General features: G+C 61.9%; 1 protein-coding gene across 3 annotated transcripts in view; it reads left to right on the forward strand.

Moving 5' to 3' along the window:
- The window catches only part of SNX9 (sorting nexin 9), a 71,874-nt gene that overhangs the window by 23,016 nt on the left and 27,292 nt on the right, over nucleotides 1-21,566 (forward strand). The window contains exons 2-6 of one of the 3 annotated variants that reach the window (XM_055135390.1): nucleotides 8,450-8,536; nucleotides 9,271-9,345; nucleotides 10,350-10,475; nucleotides 18,292-18,384; nucleotides 21,306-21,471. In XM_055135390.1, the coding sequence (XP_054991365.1) occupies nucleotides 8,450-8,536; nucleotides 9,271-9,345; nucleotides 10,350-10,475; nucleotides 18,292-18,384; nucleotides 21,306-21,471 (547 nt within the window). The remainder of the gene's footprint in view (nucleotides 1-8,449; nucleotides 8,537-9,270; nucleotides 9,346-10,349; nucleotides 10,476-18,291; nucleotides 18,385-21,305; nucleotides 21,472-21,566) is intronic. The other 2 variants (XM_055135392.1, XM_055135391.1) reach the window with 2 other exon arrangements.

The raw sequence follows: 21,566 nt of genomic DNA on the forward strand, positions 1-21,566 counted from the left end.
CTCTGCACCTGTGAGAACTGCACCTGAGGGCGAGTGGGCTCTAGTCCTTTGTGAGGGCACTTTCTCTTAACGTCTCTGATGCCGGGGGGTCGTCCCTTGGCCGAGTTGCCCGAGTTCTCAGGATACAGTGGCCCGGGGAGTTCAAGTGGAAGAGCTCTTGGCAGCGATCACTAGCATGGAAAAAAAATAAATGACACCAAGTTCAAACAGGAATTCTCTTTTTGGCACCGTGTCACCTGAGGTTCTTACTTACAGCGCCGGGGTGTGTCTCGGGTTCGAGTCGGAGATGCTTTGGGCCGTCCTCGAAACCCTGCTGAGCTGGTGTCACGGAGCCGGCGGACGGGCTCTGTGGGGGAGACCTGTCTCTGCTTCTGCTTGACTCTGGGTTTTGTTGCAGCTGGGACTCGTGCCCACTCCCACCCCTCACCATCCCACCCACCATTATGTTTTTCTCAGGTTGCTGTTTAGAGAAACGAGGGGTTTTTGCCAATTTATTGCAAATTGTTCATTTCTTACTCCGTGCTGGTTATTGTGACTTGTCAGAGGGCTGGGTGCAGGGACCCCCGAGGGTCATACCCCTCGGCCATGCACGTACCCCACACCGGATAGGCTTCTGGGTGACCAGAGTCCCATGCAGAACCGCACAGCCACCCAGGCCCGAGCCCTGAGATTTCTTCCAGAACTTTCCAGAGTTGTGGCCCAGAGCACTCTAGCATACGGACTGCGCTGCTAGGTACACCCGCCTCGGAGGTCAGGGACGCCTCCTGAGCCCGGGGCCCCACGCCGCTCTGGGGCTCTGCACACACGTGCTCCCCGCTCCCTGGGCCTGGGCGGCTGAGAACCGGCTGTGCAGCGCTGGGCCCACCGGGCTGGTGCTACCAGGGATTCCCTCTCTCGTGGGGGTGGGGGGCACTGGGGAACATGCCCAGACGCTGTTCTGGGGGGGCCAGTTTTCTCCCGCTTGGCTCCGGGGTTGGATCTGGGGGGCTGCTGCTGGTTCTCTTGTTTGTTTACTTCAGTGCACAGGTCACTTAACAATGAGGAAGCAGCAAAGCTATTTTGGTTGGGGCCGGGCTTTTCCTGAGGCTGGCCAGGGCGTTGCCGGGCATGGGAAGGCCGGCTGGGGGAGCAGGACTGGGGAAGGAGGGTGGGGGGAGCAGGGCTGGGGAAGGAGGGCGGGGGGAGCAGGGCTGGGGAAGGAGGGCGGGGGAAGCAGGGGTGGGGAAGGAGGGCAAGGGGAGCAGGCTGGGGGAAGGAGGGTGGGGGAGCAGGGGTGGGGAAGGAGGGCGGGGGGGGGGCAGGGGTGGGGAAGGAGGGCCAGGGAAGGAGGGCTGGGGAAAGGAGGGAGGGGAGCAGGGCTGGGGAAGGAGGGCTAGGGAAAGGAGGGCGGGGGTTGCAGGGCTGGGGAAGGAGGGCGGGGAGCAGGGCTGGGGAAGCAAGGCTGGGGAAGGGAGGGTGGGGGTGAGCGGGGCTGGGGAAGGAGGGCAGGAGCAGGCTGGCACCGAGCACAGGGCTGTCAGCTGAGGGGCCGTGTTTCTGCCAGGACAGGGGACCTGCTGCCAAACAGTGTTTTAGAGGCACTTTCCAGTCCTTGGCAGAACGTTTGCTTTTGTTTTTGTTTTTGCTTTTCCTTATTATTATTTATCTTGCATCATGTGGCTTGTGCATCTGCGGTTGTGAGGGCTACATAGATAGGTAATGTACTCAGAGTGTGTTACACCACTGAGATCCTGCTCGTAGGGGCTGGGTCAATCGTACTGAGGGCAGGGCACATAGCCGATCCAGAGTCCCCCGAGCCTGCCAGGAGTGATCCCAGAGCACAGAGCTGGGAGTCAGCCCTGAGCACCACAAGGTGTGGCCCCAAAGCCCAACCAAACCAAGCCAGCAAGATTCTGTTTTCTTGTCTTTTGAGTCAAACTTTGAGGCGGTTTCTTTGTGCTTTGCTGTGCGGAAGTAGGGAAGGGAAAGTTCCATGATCTTTGTTATCCTTTTGGCAGGCGCCCGACTTCCAGGAAGAGCTCCAAGGCCAGAGAGCTGCTCCGCGGGCTCAGTCCAGGCTGACCTGCAGCAGGCCTGGGCTCCGCCCCCAGTGCTCAGTGGGCTGAGTCCAGGCTGACCTGCAGCAGGCCTGGGCCCTGCCCCCAGAACCTTTGGGAGTCGCACCTGAACACTGTCAGGGTGGCCCCTACTCCCACCCCTTGGGCCTGAGAGGGTGCCCACGGCATGCAGCAGGGAGGGTACTGCCTTCCGAGCGCAGGCCCTGGACAGCCCCGGGGTCTGACTGGCCCCACTTGCAGCCCTGAGCACAGCAAGCTCCTGTCCACCTTCCACAGAGAAGCCGACCCTCTCCCTGGCCGGAGCCGGGTTTTCCCCTGTCCGAGTCTCACCCCCGGCCTGGAGCCCTTGGCCCGGGGCCCCTCTGCGGTGTAGTCTGGCCCACTGCGAGTGGGGCTCAGCAAAGTGGGGGGGCACCCCCGGCTCAGGAGGGGCCCCTGTGAGTGCGGCTCCAGACTCTGCCGAGTGCTGCCGCGCTGTCCCGCGGGTGGGAACCCTGCCCCGGCGTCCGCTTACCGCAGCCTGCAGACTCGCTTCCATAAGCCCGCCAGCAAATGCAAGCGTCTGTGGTGTCCAGTTGCCCCCTCCCCGCCGTGAGTAGTGGCTGCGTGGGGGGGAACAGCCTGGTCTGCGGCTGCACTGGGGGCGGTTTCCACTTGGACGTATTTTAGCGTGTTTGGGTTCGGTTTTGTAATTTTCTTTTTTGGCCAAGCAAAGTGGATGCATTTTAATTGGAATAAAAAGAAAATTCTCTCCCTCTCTTAAGGACTCCAGTATTTGTCGTTTGTGTACTTTGGGACCACACCAGCTGTGCCCCGGGCTCAGTCCTGACTCCCCCCCTGACAATCTCCCTACCCACTGTGCCATCCAGCCCATGGCTCAAGGGGTTTGTTCCCGTTTGATGTCCTCTTTACAACACTCCCCTAAGACTTCCTTTGGTACATTTATAGCTTCCTTAAAACCCCTGTATCGGGGACCCGTCCAACACGCTCCCAAGTAGAGCCTGGGTGGAGTCTGAGGGGTCTCCCTCCCCCCACCTCAGGGCCCTGCACTGCTGGCCCAGCCGCGCCCCCACGCCCGGCCTCATCTCTCACACACTGAAAGGGATGTTTCCAAAGACGGAAATCCTTTTAAAATGCCGTCAGGTAGGACAGAGAAGGGACCGCTGGGACAGTGACAGTTGGGAATGATCACTCTGGGAGCTGAAAGGAGGTGAAGGAACATGTATGATCCCCTTTCAGGAACAGCATTGCAAGCCATGGTGACTAAGGATGGGGGGAGAAACCGAGAGAGAGAGAGGGAGTCTGCCTAGAGGCGGGCTGCAGTGGGTGGGTGGGTGGAAACTGGTGGTGACATGTGCACTGGTGAAGGGATCTTGGAACACTGGATGACTGAGATTTGATCATGAACAACTTTGTAACTATAGATCTTATGGTGATGCAATTAAAAATTTTTTAATTAAAGTTAAAATGCAACCAGGATACCAGAAATAGGGTGTGTGTGTGTGTGTGTGTGTGTGTGTGTTTGGGGCCACACCCCACTGGCTCTGCACTCAGGGATCACTCCTGGCATGACTCGGGGACCACGTGGGGTGCTGGGGATCCGACCCGAGTTGGCCGGGCAGACCCCTCCCCCTGCTGCCACGCCGGCGCGGAAATCAAGTCTGTGGCTACCACCCAGCTCTTCAGCAGCCAGACCCTCGGGTCTCCGGCGTCTCGTTGGGTCGGAACCCAGGTCGCGTCCTCCCTCTGAGGTGGGCTCCTAGCCCCTGCCCGAGTTCCTCCGCTCCCACTCCCCCCCTTGGCTGGTTGTTCGCGTATCTCGATTCTCTCCCTCGTCGCCACTGTGTAGTTGGACAGACCCCTGTGTAGTTTCTGTAGGTCAGCGCCAGGACTCCAGGGCGTCTCCCATTGGCGGCATTCCCTCGGCAGGCAGGCGGTGACGCCGGCCCTCGGAGGGTGCCTGGAAGCCCACGAGGGGGGCCGGGGGAGGCCCCTCCTTCTGTCACCCCCTTTCATTGCTCAGCCGTTCTCAGGCCTCACCCTTTCTGTTTTGTTTTGCTTGGGGGCCAGGCCGGGCCGTCTCAGGGCTGGTTCCTGGCAGTGCTCAGGGGCCACGCGGGGTCGTGTGCAAGGCAGTGCCCTCCCCGCTGTGCCGTCGCCCGGCCCGGGACTTCTCTCTGTGCCGCGGTGGAGAACCTTCCCGTGCCGTGGTGGCCCGGGGAGGGTGGCCGGGATCCTCCCTGCTGTGGGCATGACCCAGTGAGACCGCCACGTGGCCGCGTATGTGCAGTCAGGCCCTTGTCCAGTGTCCGAGGGACGTGTTTTCCCTGTGATCTGTCGCAGAGCTCTCTGGTGTGTCAGAAAGTCGGACCCTTCCGGATACGAGTCGCAGGAAGTCTTTCTTCCTAAAGTCGCGTTTTCTCTGTGCAGGACTGTAGGCCCTGGAGCCTGGTCCCCGCCGCCCCGAGGTTCTGTCGGGTTGTAACTGGGAAGCAGGGACGCCTGCCTCCTGGCGCCGGGGGATGCTGGCCCTGCAGCTGCAGAGGCTGGCGGTGGCCGCAGATGGGGACTGCTCCCCGCAGCCTCCACCGGGAGAGAACCAGCCCCAGCTGGCAGCAGCCACGCAGCCTCCAGAGCACAAGGCCAGCTGCGAGAGTCTGTGTGAGTGAGTGTGTGTGTGTGTGTTTGAGTGTGTGTGTGTGTGTGTTTGAGTGTGTGATACGAACTATGGGCAGGGCAGGAGGCAGTCACACGTGTCAGAAGTCTCTGTTTGGCTCATTGGTGAGAGCAATGTTGGACCCGTGTTACAGACAGTTTGATGTGACCACATCAAAGAAAACTTCTTTTTGATGGCTCTACTATAGTCAACCTAAAGAAGCTTTCATCTGTTGAGTTTGGTTTTTGTTTTGGTTTTGTGGCCACACCTGGTGGTACTTGGGCTCTGTGCTCAGGGATCACTCCTGGTGGCCCCAGGGGACCGTGTGTGGTGCTGGGGCCGGGATCTGGGCTGGCCTCATGCAAGGCAAGCACCTCTCTCGTACTGCCTCTGTCCTCGCCTGCCGAATCGGTGAACAGTACCGTCAGGTCACTCCAGCCTCCAGCACGGCCTCCGCGAGGACACTTGCTCAGGTCTGGGGCTGCCCAGGACTGTGGGTGGGGACAGGGTGGGGTGGAAGTGAGGGGGAACTTTGAGACCTTCTTTTCAGTGGGATTGTGTAACTGCACTTTGTTACACTCAGATTTAAGATTATTTCAAATGTTCCTTCTGCATTTATATTCCTGCATTCCGTGAACTTCTACTTACATTTTTGTTCATGTTGGAAAATTCTCAAACTTGACCAGTTAAAAAAAATTCCTTCAAGTGTATCACATTTCAGGATAACAGATAGAAATCCATTTCAGGGAAAATATTTTTGGAGAGCATACCAGTTTTTGCTGACAGTGAAACTTTGTGCATAACAGAAATTAAATTTCCAGCCATTCTCAGCAGACCTTTTCCTTCCCAGACATCAAAAACTAGGAATCACACGTCTCTTACGGAGGTCGCTTCCCCTGGGACAGCTGCGGGCAGCTGTGTCTGGGTGGTATTCTTGACTAGATTACGAAACACATTGTTTTCTTTCCTTCTTCGTAATGGGGTGACCACCCTCTGGAGCTCTCCCAGACCTCCACCTGTCCTGGCTGGCACAGGTGAGACGTGCAGAGCTGCACATCGCTGTCTGAGGACCCTCAGCCAGAAGTTAGGCGGGGTGAGGCCAGAAGTTAGGCGGAGGGAGGCCAGAAGTTAGGCAGAGGGAGGCTCAGGACCCAGAGGGTCCTTCCTAGGCTCGGGGGGCTGCACCTACCAGGACGAAATTTTCCAGGGGTGTTTTAATTCTGTATTTGATTCAGAGACGCGACAGGTGAAGCCGTGACTTCTGAAATCCCGGGTGGGTTTCAGAAGTCTGAAACCCTGCAGCTCCTCAAGCCTGAACCGCTTTGAATAGAGGCAAATCCTCCCTGGTCCGTGGGAGACCTCAGTAAGGCGTGTTACATTGTTTCTCCTGGTCAGCTTGTTAGGTGAAAGGGACACTGGGAAGCACTAAATATGTCAGATCTTACAGAAACTGGGGCGAGTGTTGGTTCCATGAGGCAAGCCTGAGTTGGAGAATACCTCGATTTCCTTGCGTGCAGGAGGCCGGGTTGGATCCCTGCTGAGCACAGAGCTGGGAGTAGCTCCCGGGGGCCACTGGGTGTGGCGCCCCGCAGAGGGTGACGCATGGGTTAGAATCCACGCCCCCGCGCAGGGTCTCTCAGGCTCCCGGCCAGCGGCCCCTCGTTCCCTTGCCTTTCTCAGTGCTTGGGTGCATGCCCCGTCCGAGGTGGGAGGGCCAAGCTGAGCTCTTGAGTCTACTAAGGTCTAGTGTGACATGTGCAAAACCCAAGAGCAGCAGCTCCGGCCCCACCCCGGCTCCTAGCTGGGGTGTTGAGTTCCGTGGCTGCTCCCTCAGGCTCTGGGCTTGGGCTGGTGTCTTTCCCCCTCCCCGAGACGAGCAGGAGTGAAGCGCCTCTGCCCAGCCTTCCTCCTCTGCCGTTCTCTCGGCCCCTCACGGTGTCCACTACACCCCTCGTTCCGCGGGCCGGGCTCTAACTCCCGCCTGCTGCAGGCCCGGCCCTCACGTGTGTCCCCGTGCCTTCTGTGCCGCCTTGTTCCTCGGGCGGCTTCTGCAACCCCAATTAGGACGCTGCTCCCCGGGCCCCAGAGTCGGGTGGGGCCTCATGACACTGTCACGGATCCTAGGACAGGGGGTCCAGCCGGGGTGGGACAGGGCGCGGGGCACCCTGGGCCCGCCGCCTGGGCTCAGCTGCCCTCCTGGCCTTCCCGTTACCGGCGGGCAAGGGAGAGAGTGGCCGGGCACTGGCCAGGGGCCCTTTCTGGAACCCTCGCGCTGCCCTTGTAGCGGAGGCTGTGGCTGGTGGCCGCGAGCGTGAGGCCGGGCCGGGGTCTGCGGTGGCCGTGTCTTCCCAGCTGGGGGGGGGAGGTCGGCGTGGGGCCGGGAGGGGAGAGGCGTGCACCCAGGTCTGGGCCCTGCGGGGGGCGCCCTCCCCCAGTCTTATCCTCAGAGCTGCTGCTCTCCCAGGGTGCCTCCGCCACAGTTCTGCTGGGAAAAGCATCTGTAGGTGTGGAAAAAAGTGTCTCAGCCCATGTTGAAATAAGCTTACCGTGTTGAAATATACACGTGTGTACAGCTGTGCGTGGAGGGAACGTTTAGTCGTGTGTAAGCGAGTCGGGGTTTTCTTCTTTAAACATTTGACCTGTTTCCCCAGGCCCTAAGTTAGGACACTCGGCGCTGTGGCCTTCTGCCCTCGCGGTCCTCGGGCATTGGCTGCATTTCAGCAGGCTGTGGGAGGACCAGGGAAGGGCAGGGGCCTCCTCAGACCCCCGGCCCGGCCGCCCTGTCCCCTGGGCTGTCGCCCCTGTCTGCCGAGTTCCCGGGAAATCCAGATTCCCCCGCGCCTGCTCCAGCAGTTCCTACCTGAGAGTCCGCTCCCGACCGTCTCTGCGGCGGTCTGCTCTGAAGCTCGCCGAGACGCCCACTCCACACCGAGCACCTGACTCGGCCCCTGGTTGCTGCGGACCCGCCCCCCTCCCTTGGGCGTCTGGTTACTTTCTGTGTGTTTCAAGGCAGGGTCGTGGTGTTGGTCCCCGCCCCCCCATCCTGACAGAGCTAACACGAGTGCCCACCAGAGCCTGGCCGGCCCAGCCGCGTGGCGGGGGGCGGGAATATTTGTCAGGTGAGTGCCAGTCCGTTGTTCTGCTTGACTTGTCCGCTGTGTGAAGCTGAAAACGATTTTGAAAACAAACCAGGTTTCTTACATCGTGATCGCCAGTTTTCCAAATGCACTTCCTGCTCAGAGAGACGGCGGCCTGGGGCTTGCACAGGGAGGTCGACCCCGCGTGTCCAAGTCTGTGCCCGGCCCATGGCCGTGCTCTCGCGGGTCTGCGTCGCTGGGTCCGTGCCCAGGTTCCTCTGTGGGAAGCAGCTGGGTTGCTGCCTGTTTCCTGTGAAGTGAAGGTTTCCCTGCAGGAGACTGATTGCAAGTGGCGACAGCACCCTGGGTCACGGCGGGGGCCCCGGGAGGCCGTCAGGAGGGTGGAAATAGACCTGGTGCTTACGTCTGTGCTGGCCCTGAGAATTTACCAGCCTCTGCGGCTGAAGGGTGGGCCGAAGGGCGAGCTTGCACGGGGCCTGCCTGCTTCCCCACCCTCCTCCCAGGGCGTCCTGCGTCCTTCTGGCCTCTCCTCTTCCCTTCCCGGAGCTCAGGGGTTTTCCTACTTGCCGCTGGCACTGTGAGACATCCAGGTTCTTCCTCTGCGTTTCCTTCACAATTCCCCCTTTTCCTCCCCACAGGCGCGGGTTTTGTATGATTTTGCTGCTGAGCCTGGAAACAATGAACTGACAGTTAACGAAGGAGAAATCATCACGATTACAAACTCGGTAAGAGCGTCACTACCTTGAGCTCCAGTTGTCCCTAGGGCTCCTTGGAGGGTTTTATTTGAAAAGTTGATCATCCAAACCCACATGAAGTTTCCTCCCCATTGCTTGGACGTCTTCTGGAGAAGTGAGTCGGCCACATTGACACAGGAGGGGGAAGTCCCGGGGCGGCCAGCCTGACGGGCCTCCAGACAGACAGGGGGACACCGCAGCCAAATCGGGCTGCAGCATCTGGGTTTCTCACAAGGCCCCACGTCCACTCGTCCCCCTGCGTGTGTCAGGGTCTGGCCACCAGCCCTGCCCCGAGCCCCAGGACCTCGGGGTGTCGTTATGAATGTGCCGGTGCCACCCAGAGGAATGGGGCAGTTCCCCGCCTCGTTCTGCTCCAGGTGGCCAAAGAAGGACTCCAGGCCACATCGGCTGACCACCCCCCAGCTCCCCGCCCCTGCCCCCTGCATGCTTCCTCTCCTCTGCGGGGACTACCCCGGGGCCCGGCCTGTCAGCCTGGGCTGCTCTGCCCAGGGGGCTCCTGAAGGCTTTGGTCGGTTCTGTCAGATGTGGCTCCTAAGGGATTGGGCACAGGCAGGGGCCCCGCCCAGGGCTGTAGAGGCTCTGGTGGGCGCGGGAGGGGTGCAGGTGGAGTCAGCCCCACGCAGCCATCCCCCCGGGCCTGCCCGGTCTGGATGCACAGTGGCCGCAGGAGTGCGGCACGTCTCTGATCTCCCTTTCTCCCGCAGGACATCGGCGGAGGCTGGCTGGAGGGAAAGAACAGCAGAGGAGAGCGAGGGCTGGTGCCCACGGACTATGTGGAAGTACGCTCCTGCCGCGGTCACTCGGGGACACTGTCCAGCCCTGTCCCTTCAGAGGACACGCAGGGGGAGAGCTGCTTTTCTAACGAAAAACAAAAGCAAAAAAATACCCCCCAAAATCCTGTACTTGGAGTGAGACTGGGTGGTCCCATAAGATACCAGACCCTTGGCCCGGCCCGGCCCGCAAGGCCCCAGGCACCTCCCCGGGGCAGCCAGGCTCCCAGTTCCGGGCCCACTGCTGACCCGAGGACTGACTCAGTTACAGCTGCCCAGAGCCCACGTCACTCTCCCCGCTCTGGGCTCATCAGTGCCCTCACTCCGGCCCCGAGTCCCGCCCCCTCAGACAGGAGGGTCTTGAATGAGGTGATTGGTGCCAGGCACCGCATGTGACAGCGGGCACCGGGCACAGCCGCCCGGCTGCCTCCACCAGGCCAGCTCCTCGCGCCCCCTGCTGGTGGCTGCAGGTCCCTCGGGGCTGGGGATGGGCCTGCCGCCCCCCTTGGCAGAGGCTGCCTGGTGCTCGGCACTGCCTGGTGCTGGCGGGGGCGCTGTGAGGAGGCTGGGAGGGAGGCCCAGGCTGCAGGCAGAGGAGGCCACCCCTCCGTGAGACGCAGAGTCTGTGGGTGGTGGCAGGACCTGCTGAGCGCACGTGTCCCCGAGTGCCAGCCCTGGCAGTTGTCTCGGGTGCTGGGAGGATGCCGTGTCCGCATGGCCGAGGTTGGCTCTGTGAGCTCCATGTTCCTGCCTCCGCGATTCTAAAGGCCGGCAAGAAAGAGAAAACTCAGAGGGACCAAGTCGATATCCACGTTACTTGCAGTTTTTTTGTTACTGTTTTGTTTTGTTTTGTTTTGTTTTGTTTTCACTGCAGACGTGCCTGGGCTGCCTTCCCCTGGGCTCCGTGCAAACCCCTTCTCCCAGCAGATTCTGGTTCCTGCTTGTCCTTGGTGACCAGGCCGCTGGCGTCACCCTAATCTCTGAAAATAATTGTGGTTCTTTCTGATATTTAGATTTTGCCCGGTGATGGAAAGGATCAGTTTTCTTGTGGCAATTCAGTGGCTGACCAAGCCTTCCTTGATTCCCTCTCGGCCAGCACAGCTCAAGCCAGCTCAGCTGCTGCCAACAGTAATAACCAGGTGAGTGAGCCCCTCCCCCCGACCCCACCCCGCACCCCGAGGCGCGTGCCCACGCCCCCGGGAGCGGAGCTCAGCGGGGCAGGTTTGCGATGCACTCCGGCTGCTGACACCCTTGTGTGCACCAACCTGGGCTGGATGCTTGTGTGGCATTTGTGGGGTATTAACACCGAGCTCACCGGGGAGGCGGGCAGAGACGGGCAGGCAGGCTTTGAGAGGGACGGCGGGCCACTTCCTGGGAGTTGGTTTTCAGTGAGTGAACGTAAACCCCTAGAAATGCCTTTTTGGCTAAGGCAGGTCGTCAGAGAGAAAAGCAGGGTCCCGGGCTGCACGATAGCACAGCGGGGAGGGCGTTTTCCTTGCACTCGGCCGACCCGGGTTCGATTCCCAGCATCCCATAGGGTCCCCTGAGCACCGCCAGGGGTAATTCCTGAGTGCAGAGCCAGGAGTGACCTCTGTGCATCGCCAGGTGTGACCCTAAAAGCAGAAGGAAAAAAAGAAAAGCAGGGTCCTCTGGCTGAAAGCTTATCACTTGCCAGGCAGCGACTTCCTGGCCCAGCCGCGCTCCGACACCCTCGGGAGGGTGGGCACCTTCTCTGGCAGAAATGGCCCCGTGGAAGCTGCTGCTTGTCCACAGGGCAGGGTCTATGCGTCACTCCTAGAGAACTCCGTGGAAGGGGTGACGCGCACAGAGCACGCTCAAGTGTCCTGTGGTTTTCTTGAGAGCCGAGCAGGTCTGTCCCTGGCCCTGTTCGGGTGCTGCCCCGGAGTGGCTGCGGGGAGAGCGGCTCTCCGGGCGTCAGGCCGCCTGCCTGTGCGGGAAGGAGCGGGCTAGGCGCGTGGCTCTGGGTACTCCTTCACCGGGTCACACTAAGGGCAGCGTTTGCCCTCGGGCCTCTGAGTGCAGAATGCCTATTCCTCAGCCTCTGAGAGTCCCAGGACACTGTCGTCATGCGCTAACAGGTCTTACATACGCCACACAGCGCCGGAGCAGGCGGCGTGGGGGCTGGCACCACACTCCGAGGGGCCCAGGGCTTGCTCCTGGCTGTGTGCTCGGGGAGCGCCAGATGGGGGACCAGCTGCATCAAGGCAGACGCCCCTGCACTGTCTCTGCATGTTGTGGACATCTTGTATTACAATTAGTCCGGCTCAGAGACTTAGGATCCAGAGGCCGGGGGATCCCATCGGATCTCTCGGCCGGTTTCCTGCATCCTCTGGCTCGGCAGCACCCAAAATACCAAAGAGGACGTGAGAAGCAGCGTGTGAAGAGCTGGCCTCTGGCCGCCCCTGCGCCTCCTCCTCGGGCCCTCGGCTGAAAGGGCCCTATTCCGCGGGGCAGACCAGGAAGGGGAAGGGACAGTGGTGGAGGGAAGTGTCCCTCAGGAGGACTGGACTGTGGTGCAGGGTCATGCACGGACCCTATCAGTCACAGAACTGTCACCACAGTGCCGGAAACTTATTTTTAAAAGTGCCAGTCATAGAGGTGGGCTGGAGGGCGGGGGAGGGAGACTGGGGGCCTGGGTGGAGGGAGGTGGGCACTGGTGAAGGATCATTGTCTGCCTGACACTCTGTCAGGAGTAATCCACGGTGGCCCTCAGGGTGGGGGGATAAACTAAAGACTCATGTGTCTGGGTGTGCCTTGGGGGTGGTGTCGGCCCGGCTGGAATTCTCAGACAGCTGTCTTTCACCAAGCCACACTCGGTGGCCCCGTTGGGCTCCTGGTACCATTTCAGAAGCAGGGACTAGCCTGGGTGACAGCGCAGAGGCGGCAGGCCGCCTGGGCTGAGGGGACACTCAGTCAGAAGCAGGGACTAGCCTGGGTGACAGCGCAGAGGTGGCAGGCCGCCTGGGCTGAGGGGACACTCAGTCAGAAGCAGGGACTAGCCTGGGTGACAGCGCAGAGGTGGCAGGCCGCCTGGGCTGAGGGGACACTCAGTCAGAAGCAGGGACTAGCCTGGGTGACAGCGCAGAGGCGGCAGGCCGCCTGGGCTGAGGGGACACTCAGTCAGAAGCAGGGACTAGCCTGGGTGACAGTGCAGAGGCGGCAGGCCGCCTGGGCTGAGGGGACACTCACTCAGAAGCAGGGACTAGCCTGGGTGACAGTGCAGAGGTGGCAGACTGCCTGGCTGAGGGACACTCAGTCAGAAGCAGGGACTAGCCTGGGTGACAGCGCAGAGGTGGCAGACCGCCTGGGCTGAGGGACACTCACTCAGAAGCAGGGACTAGCCTGGGTGACAGTGCAGAGGCGGCAGACCGCCTGGGCTGAGGGGACACTCAGAAGCAGGGACTAGCCTGGGTGACAGCGCAGAGGTGGCAGACCGCCTGGGCTGAGGGGACACTCAGTCAGAAGCAGGGACTAGCCTGGGTGACAGCGCAGAGGCGGCAGGCCGCCTGGGCTGAGGGACACTCACTCAGATGCAGGGACTAGGCTGGGTGACAGCGCAGAGGCGGCAGACCGCCTGGCTGAGGGGACACTCAGAAGCAGGGACTAGCCTGGGTGACAGCGCAGAGGCGGCAGACCGCCTGGCTGAGGGACACTCAGTCAGAAGCAGGGACTAGCCTGGGTGACAGCGCAGAGGTGGCAGACCGCCTGGGCTGAGGGACACTCACTCAGAAGCAGGGACTAGCCTGGGTGACAGCGCAGAGGTGGCAGACCGCCTGGGCTGAGGGGACACTCAGTCAGAAGCAGGGACTAGCCTGGGTGACAGTGCAGAGGCGGCAGGCCACCTGGGCTGAGGGACACTCACTCAGATGCAGGGACTAGCCTGGGTGACAGCGCAGAGGTGGCAGACCGCCTGGCTGAGGGACACTCAGTCAGAAGCAGGGACTAGCCTGGGTGACAGCGCAGAGGTGGCAGACCGCCTGGGCTGAGGGACACTCACTCAGAAGCAGGGACTAGCCTGGGTGACAGTGCAGAGGCGGCAGACCGCCTGGGCTGAGGGGACACTCAGAAGCAGGGACTAGCCTGGGTGACAGCGCAGAGGTGGCAGACCGCCTGGGCTGAGGGGACACTCAGTCAGAAGCAGGGACTAGCCTGGGTGACAGCGCAGAGGCGGCAGGCCGCCTGGGCTGAGGGACACTCACTCAGATGCAGGGACTAGGCTGGGTGACAGCGCAGAGGCGGCAGACCGCCTGGCTGAGGGGACACTCAGAAGCAGGGACTAGCCTGGGTGACAGCGCAGAGGTGGCAGACCGCCTGGCTGAGGGACACTTACTCAGAAGCAGGGACTAGGCTGGGTGACAGCGCAGAGGCGGCAGACCGCCTGGGCTGAGGGGACACTCAGAAGCAGGGACTGGCCTGGGTGACAGTGCAGAGGCGGCAGGCCCCCTGGGCTGAGGGGACTCTGGCTCTGAGGGGACGTGAGCCTTTCTCTCCGACTGCGCTGTGCAGGTCAGCGCCCCTTCCTCGGGGACCTCCGTCCCGTCTCTAGCAGCGTGCTGATGGCTGTGACGGAGCCGTTGTGTGTCAAGTGGTGCTCCCAGAATTCTCTCAGCGAGAGCAGGTGCTCCTGTTTGCCCAGGCGCCTGGCGCTCGTGGGACCAGCTTGATCTTAAATGAGACCCCGGGTTAGCATCCGGCAGTTCTGACTGAATTAAAGGACAGGTTTAGTCACTTGAATTTGGGGGGTAATAGCCAATGAGAAGCCTTAGTGCTTTTTTGTTTTGGGGTCTCTCAAGCAATGCTCCAGAGACCGGGGGGCCCCGCCAGGGAATCTGGGCTGGCCGGGCCGGCGATGTGGTCACATGCCATCTGGCCGTGAGCCCGAGCGTCACCATGCTGGCCTCTCTCTGGCCCCGGGACCGGCTTTGAGTGGATTTAGTCTGTTTTGAGAACTTCCCTATTTCAGCAGACTCTGCAGGTTTTATATTTCTCATAGGGATTTTCTGGAGTCAGTGGAGGCTCCTTTTAGAAGTAAGTGGTGTCTTCTGAGCAAACATCTTTTAAAGATAAGGACTGGAGAGAGTACAGTGGGTACAGCACTTGTCCTGCACACTGCCAGCCTGGGTTCGATCCCTGGCACCGCATAGGATCCCTGAATGATCCCTGAGCACAGAGCCAGGAGTGAACCCTGAGCACAGAGCTGGGAGTGAGCCCTCAGCACTGAGCCAGGAGTGAGCCCTGAGCACAGAGCCAGGAGTGAGCCCTGAGCATTGCTGGTTATAACACCCCCCCCACACACACAAACCAACCTTTTAAAGGTGGGAATGTGTAAATCCTCTCTTCCCTTTAGCTGAGATGACTGGGATTCCCCCTGCAAGAATGCACCCTGCAGACCCTTTCCAAAACAGCTGACTCGGCCTTTGTCGGGCACGGACGTGGATGTCCAGGGGCTGGAGGCCAGGGGTCGAGGAGTTCCGTGCAGGGCCGTTGCCCCTCAGCTGTGCAAGGGGTGGCAGTGATGCCCCCCGGCCTCCCAGAGCCGGGCGCTGCTCTGACTTTGTCTCGCCCCAAAGTTCGTGTCTGAGTCGCTGCCGTCCGGGCAGAGGCCAGCCCTTCTGGCTTTGCGCTCCTCCTCTTTGAGATCAAGTGTCCCTCAGTGACCACCTGGTATCTGCCTGTACACAGCCGGGCCCTGCCGCCCCGCCACACCTGACACCCCTGCTGCGCCCCCCTTTCCCCCCCACTCATGTCCCAGCACCCCCCTGGACTCTATCGCCCTCTAGAGGCAATGCTGGACAATGCCAGGTGGAGCTGGTGAGCCCAGGGGTGTGGTGGCACATGTCCAGATGCAGGGTCCATGGTGCCTTCCTCTGACCCTGCCCTGGGCTGGGCAGGTCAGACGGGGCGGGGAAGGCAGCCCTGCCCGCGGCCGTGTCCCCCTTCTCCCAGCATAGCCTGTCCGCGAGCTGTGTCCTGCAGGGGGTTCCTCCTGGCTCTGTCCGTCTGTGTGTCTGTCTGCTCACCAGAACCAGCAAACCCAGCCAGGCGTCACCTCCCGGCCCGCCCTGTGTCTGGCCAGCGGGGGAGGTTGAGTCTCACTAGCCCCATCCCCGAGGATGCAGCCGGGAGCACACACGGGGCTGGAACACAGCCCTGTGTGGCCTGGGAGGGCTGCGGGGGCTGGAGCACGTGCTCCGTCCCCTCTCGGTCCCCAGCACCACCGGGGGTGGGCCCGGCAGCCCCACAGCACTGCGCCACCGGGTGTCACCAGGAAGGAGCCCTGGCTGCCACCCCAACCCCATGAAAACAAACATCCCCCCTCACACATACACACACACACACACACACTCACAGACTCACACACACACACACACATACATACACACACGCACACACACACACGCACAACAGACTCACACACACACGCACACACACACGCGCACACACACACACACGCACTGCTGCGGAGCAGATTCCCTCCGCCCCCGGGAAGTGGGGAAATGCACAGGCACAGGGCGTCACACGTGCCACATGGGGTCCCTCCCACACGCGCCTGTGGCCCTGTGTGTGCACGTCACCTGTCATGGGGACAGGCCTGCGTTAGGGCGTGAAGGTGACTCCCCAGTAGTGGTGGTTTGTTTGGGGGCGACAGCAAAGCACATGATCTGCATCAGCCTGCAGTGGTGCTCAGGTCTGACTCTCGGCTCTGTGCTCGGTGCTGACTCCCGGCTCTGTGCTCAGGGGTTATTCCTGATGGTGTTCAGGGAATCCTGTGGGGTGCCGAGGCTAGAACCCGGGCCGGCGCCCTCCCTGCTGTACCATTGCTCCGGCCGCACTTCTCAGTTTTCAACGTGCCTAACTTTGAGGCCGGCTCACACTTTTCCAGCCAACCCCATTTCCTTAATGCCCCTGACTCATCTAGAGGCCAGTGCCCAGCCCCGCCCGTCCCTCCTGTTCCTGCTCTCACAGCACGGCTCTGGCTGGGCTGCCGCTCCTTGCTCGAGTGCTCGAAACTGGGCAGACCCCAAAACTCTGCATGTGCCCCCGAAACTGGACAGCCTTCAAAACTGTATGTGCCCCCCAAACTGGGCAGACCCTGGAGCTGGGCAGCCCCTGAAACTGTGTGTGCCCCCGAAACTGGGCACTCCTCTCTGTGGCAGCCTCAAGACACGACAGCGGGCCTGGAGAGCAGTGGTACCACCTAGCCACAGGGAGGTTCTGGCCGGCTGGCGTCCGGGTCCTCACTTTGGACTCTGTGGCTTGTCATTTTGTCAGTTGGAGCCGTCCCACCTGCCCCGTCCCTCTGGGAGGCTGGGACTCCGCCCGGGGCTCAGGGTCAGTGAGATGTTCTGGGCAGGACACTTTCTGCTGGGGGGGGTGGACACTGCGGCCCGAAGACATGTCCTGGGTCGGGACTGCCTGCGCCCTCGGTCCTGAGCGGGGGTGACCTGTGTGGTCTCAGGGCCTGTCGGCCACTCCCCTAAGTGTCCCTCCCTGCCTGGCAGCCGGCAGCCTGACCCCAGAGCCCAGCTAGGGTGTCCGAGCTCCCTGAAATCCAGTCCCTCAGGCTGGTTCGGGGGCAGTGTCTCCCTGGCCCACCGGAAGCGGGTTTTACTCTGAGCGAGGGGGTCTTGGCCACCGTCGGCAGCGATGAGTGCGTTTCCCGTTCACGCTCGTTCCCGTTCCCTCGGGTTCTTACCACATTGGATCATTGGATCATTTCTGTTCACTGAGCGGGTTTCGGGAAGGGGCTGGTCGAGGGGTCTTGCTGCTACTACTTTTGTTTTATTTATCCGGATGATTTTAAAATCGTTGCCCTGAATGAATCCCACTCGTGGTGTTTCTTTCCCCGAGTGGGCACTGCCCGCCCCCAGATGGGGGCACTTTCTGTTTATCTGCTTCGGGTTTCTGGTGGTGTGGGCGCCGGGGGAGGTGGACGGGTGGGGCTGGGCTTTTCCTGGGCCTCCGAGCGGCGTCCAGCAGGCCCCAGGGTTCTAGGCCAGCGTGAGGGTTTGAGGGGCAGTGCGGGCCACCCTGGGCCACCCTCGCGGTCGTCAGGGCCCTCCACGGCCGCCCTTGGCAGTGCCCAGGGCCCTGCAGGCTGAGCCCGGTGATGCTCGGGCTCCAGGCGCAGGGACAGAGCCAGGCTGAGCCCCCCGCCCCTAGCCCGCCCCCAGTCGGCTTCCCTTTGTGTTCTGGGTTGCTCCTCGCATGCCTGCTGATTTGCTTCCGTCCTGGGCGCCTGGTGAGGGACCTCAGGACGAGCCAGCTGAGATGCTCGCGTTCCCCGTGGGCCTCTCTGAGCCGTGTCCCGACCGCAGTCACTCGGCTGGTGAAGGTGGCCCCGGAGTGCAGTGTGGCCAGCAGCCCCCTGCAGCGCTGGCCCTCGGGGCCCAGCAGTCACCGGCGACGGGGCTCATGTCCTCCGTCACTGAGGGGGTGACCAGCACCGCTCCGCACGGGTCAGCATATCTGCAGCTGTGCCGATGCCCCCTGCCCCCCGGCCTGCCAGACCCCAGTCCAGAGACCCCCGCAGGGCGAGGAGCGTGGTCTTCCACCGCCAGAGTCGCAGCAGCTGGCGTCCGGCGGGTGGTGGACAGCTGGGGTCCAGAGATGCCTTCTCGGCCGCTGTGCCCGTGCGGGCCCCGTGCTGGCGGGGCAGGGCGTCCGGCCTCTGACGGAGCCCCCCTCCCCCCGCCCAGCGGGCCTCGCCCACCCACCTGCCGCTCCGGGGGCTGCCCCCTCCTCACGCCGCTTAAGCTTGCCCGGGTTTTCCCCCACGCGCGTGCCGCGGCTGTCCAGCCTGCATGCCCCCGCTCGGCTCCTGGCGTGTGCGGGCGCTGCTGATGGCCCGCCGCCCCGCTGGGCTTGGCCCCTGCATGCCGCGCCCCTCCCGCCGCCTTCCCGCCATTCACTCGGCAACTTTTTCACTTCAAGGTGGATGTTCTGGCTCAGGTTGGCTGCGCTGAGGGTCTCAGCCAGTCCCCACCTTCCTCATCTTCTCCTTCTCCTCCTCCTTCCGTAAATAAGGTAAAGCCCACGCGTGAGTGCCAGGGAGCGAAACGTTTCACGCCCCTGAAACGGCGCCTCCTCTTCCCACGTGTGCCAGCTCCCTGCGTGAGCCGGGGCCAGGGAGCGGGGTGTGGGGCCCCAGGGGCCGGGGCCTGGCTGGTCGCTCCAGCCCCAAGTGAGGGACCTGCACGCGCAGGGGGTGGGCGTCAGGAGGGGCACGGGACGCCTCCGCGGGTGGCGCCCACGCAGGAGCAGGGCGGGCCCGTGTGTCAGCGCAGAGGAGAAGCAGGGAGCCAGGAGACGGGAGGGAGGGCTGCCCCGAGAAGGTGACAGGAGGGGTGTGCCGTCGGGGGGACCCCGGAGGTCAGCCAGAGGTCCTGGGAAGAGCCTGAGCGCAGATCCCGGGACAGGCACCGGAGAGGCTTCCAGTGGGTTCCAGAGAGTTCCTCAGCAGGAGGCGAGTTGAGACACGAGAGGTAACGTTCCAGGGAGAATCCCAAGGACAGAAGCGAAGGATCAGAGGATTTGCAGGCGTTGGCGGTGCAGGGACGAGCCCAGACCCGGTCACGCGGCATCTTTCTAGGCATATGAAACTGACGGGGAGGCTGCCGGGCTCGGATTCTGGCCCGGTGTATCCAGGGAGGGAGGGAGCCGGCACCCGGCTGGGGTCCGGGGCCCCTTCACCGGGGTTCTCGCCTGACCCTCGCCCAGGGCCACTGAGCTTATCTCGCTCACGACCCTGTTGCCCCAGTGGGCCGCGCCAGAAGCAGCTCACATGCACCGCACGGTGGATCTGGTCGTCCAGAAACTTCTTCCTGGTGCCACACACACACGGAATCCCACAACCCCAAGCAGGGTCCCAGCCCAGCCTCAGCCCTGCATGTGTCACCTGCACCGCTGTCTGCACTCAGCCTGTCCCTGGGGGAGTTTTTATTTCAGAGGCGAAGGCAGAGTCTGGGTTCCGAGGCCCGGGGGATCTGCAGGAGGAAGGAGGGAAGAGGCTTCCTCCGCCCTCGGCCTGACCGCCGGCCTGTCCAGGGTCCCGAGGAGGCACGAGCCTGGGACGGGTCATGGATGTCACTGTTAGACCTTCCTCCTCCTCCCGCGAGGGACAGGCACAATCGCTGCCTCTGTAGGTGCCCGTGGCCGGGGAAGGGGCGGAAAGGCCAGCCACTGCCCCAGCACTGAGGTCAGCGGAGAGACGGGAGGAGGTTCGGGTCACAGCCTGCGGGTCTTTTCCCCAGAACTGCTTTTCTTCACGTCACCTTGGAACCTGGCGCAGGTGCCCCCGTGTGGAGTTCGCCCCCCGGGAGCCGGGCCGGGTTCCACCAGGCCTGGAACCTTCCACGGGTTCCAGCCGAGGAGCAGGGGCCCGTCCGTGTCCCGAGACCAGCAGCTTGCGTCTGGGAATTGTTTGGTTTTTTAAAAACACTGTTTGTTTTCCCTGAATTTGTCAGTGAAATTAAGATAATTGAAAATGAAAACTGATACATTGTTTTATCTGTTTTCATAACTGTTAAGATAATTCAGAATGAAAACTGATACATTGTTTTATCATTTTCCATAACTGATACATGAAAACTTGCCTTTCCCGTGCCTGAAGTCCAGGTTCTTGGAGCGGGAATATGTGACGCTGTGAAAATCCCTGGGTGACGGCAGAGGCAGGGTGTCTCACTCAGGCCTGGCAGTGCTCCCTGGCATAGCTCCTCGGAGTGTCTGCAGCGGCCGAGCCAGCCCTCGGGGTCACGGGTGCAGGGGAGGCCACCACAGCCGAGGCCAGGCTGCACTGGGGGCTGCTGAGATGCGGAGGGGAAGCTCTACTGTCGGTGGCCGTAGCTAGAAGAGCTGAGCTGCCTTCCCGTACGTTTCACGTAGAAGGGAAAGAGGGAAAACAAAAAGCCCCACTGGTGAGGGGCACAGCGTGGAGCTGGCAAGGCCTGTGTTGCGGCCTCCTGGAAATTGTGTCCTAAGTTTCTCCTGCGGTATTAAGAGCCACACAGCAGGCCCCGGGCACCTGTCTGGAGGGTAGTTGGGGAGGCTCGTTGGCAGGGCCTCGGGCTCTCCGGGACAGGGTGCGAGGCCCACCGCTCTTGCGGGCGGTCTCCTGAGCCCCGGGGCTTCCTCCGGAGAGGGCCACACGGATCTGCCGGTGCTTGTGGACAGAGGGACAGGACATGGCTGAGTTACCGTCAGGAGCAGAACGCTGAGAACCAGACACGGACACTGGCCTGAGCTGGGAAAGTGCTCACGGGGGCTCGTAAACCAGCAGAGGTGCCCACTGACTGCTGCCCCCCGGGCAGTGCATGCCAGGCAGAAAGCACCTGGGGGCACAGAGCGAGAGGGCCCACACGCCTGCATCTGCACAGGGGACGTATGACGGACACGGGCCCCGGGGGCTGGGGGCAGGATCTCGGCAGGAGGGGACCTCTGACGGTTTGAAACTCGTATCCCGTTATCCTTGGCATTTCAAAGTGGGCGTTTATCATTTTCTCAAATAAAAGTCTAATGAAAACTACAGCTGAAGGCTAGAGAGCAGGAAAGTGGCAGAACAGGCCTCACCATCAACACCTCAGAGGCGTCTGGTGTGTGTAGGGCGGGAGCTGGGGTCCGTGGTGTCCCCGGGGGAAGAGTATGACCCTCCCCAGCAAAGAAAAGTGGTTTCCCGGGAAAGGCGGGGCATGGGGAAGCCAGTTCTGGGCCGGGATTTCTCGGTGCCCAGTTTGGAGCTTCCCGAGCAGACGGGACACGCTGCCGGCGAGTGAGTCACCGCTGCGGGCGTCCTCCCCCAGATCCACGCGTTTCTCTCACTGCACCTTCACCGCGGACCATGTGGATGAGTCTTGTTGAGCCCCCTCTGCTGTTCCCGTTCGTGCATCCCCAGTGAGCTAGCGGAGTGATTCCTGGGAGCCACAGAATCTCTCTCTCCTTCCCCCGAACAGCAGGTCAGCGGCGGCAGTGACATCTGGTCAGCCTGGAACACCAAGGCTGGGAACTGGGACGGCACGGATGGCTGGGGGGCCAAGCCCGAAGGGGCTTCAGGCCAGAGGAGCACTGCCAATAACTGGGACACCGCCTTCGGCCACCCCCAGGCTTACCAAGGACCAGGTGAGGTGGGGAAGGGCAGGGGCAGGGGAGCCAGCCGGGGGCCAGCTCAGGACCAGGCCCCAGGTCAGCATGATTGTGTCCCAGAGCAGCCACAC

Source organism: Sorex araneus, chromosome 4 (assembly GCF_027595985.1).
Source record: "Sorex araneus isolate mSorAra2 chromosome 4, mSorAra2.pri, whole genome shotgun sequence".
Lineage (NCBI taxonomy): Eukaryota > Metazoa > Chordata > Mammalia > Eulipotyphla > Soricidae > Sorex > Sorex araneus.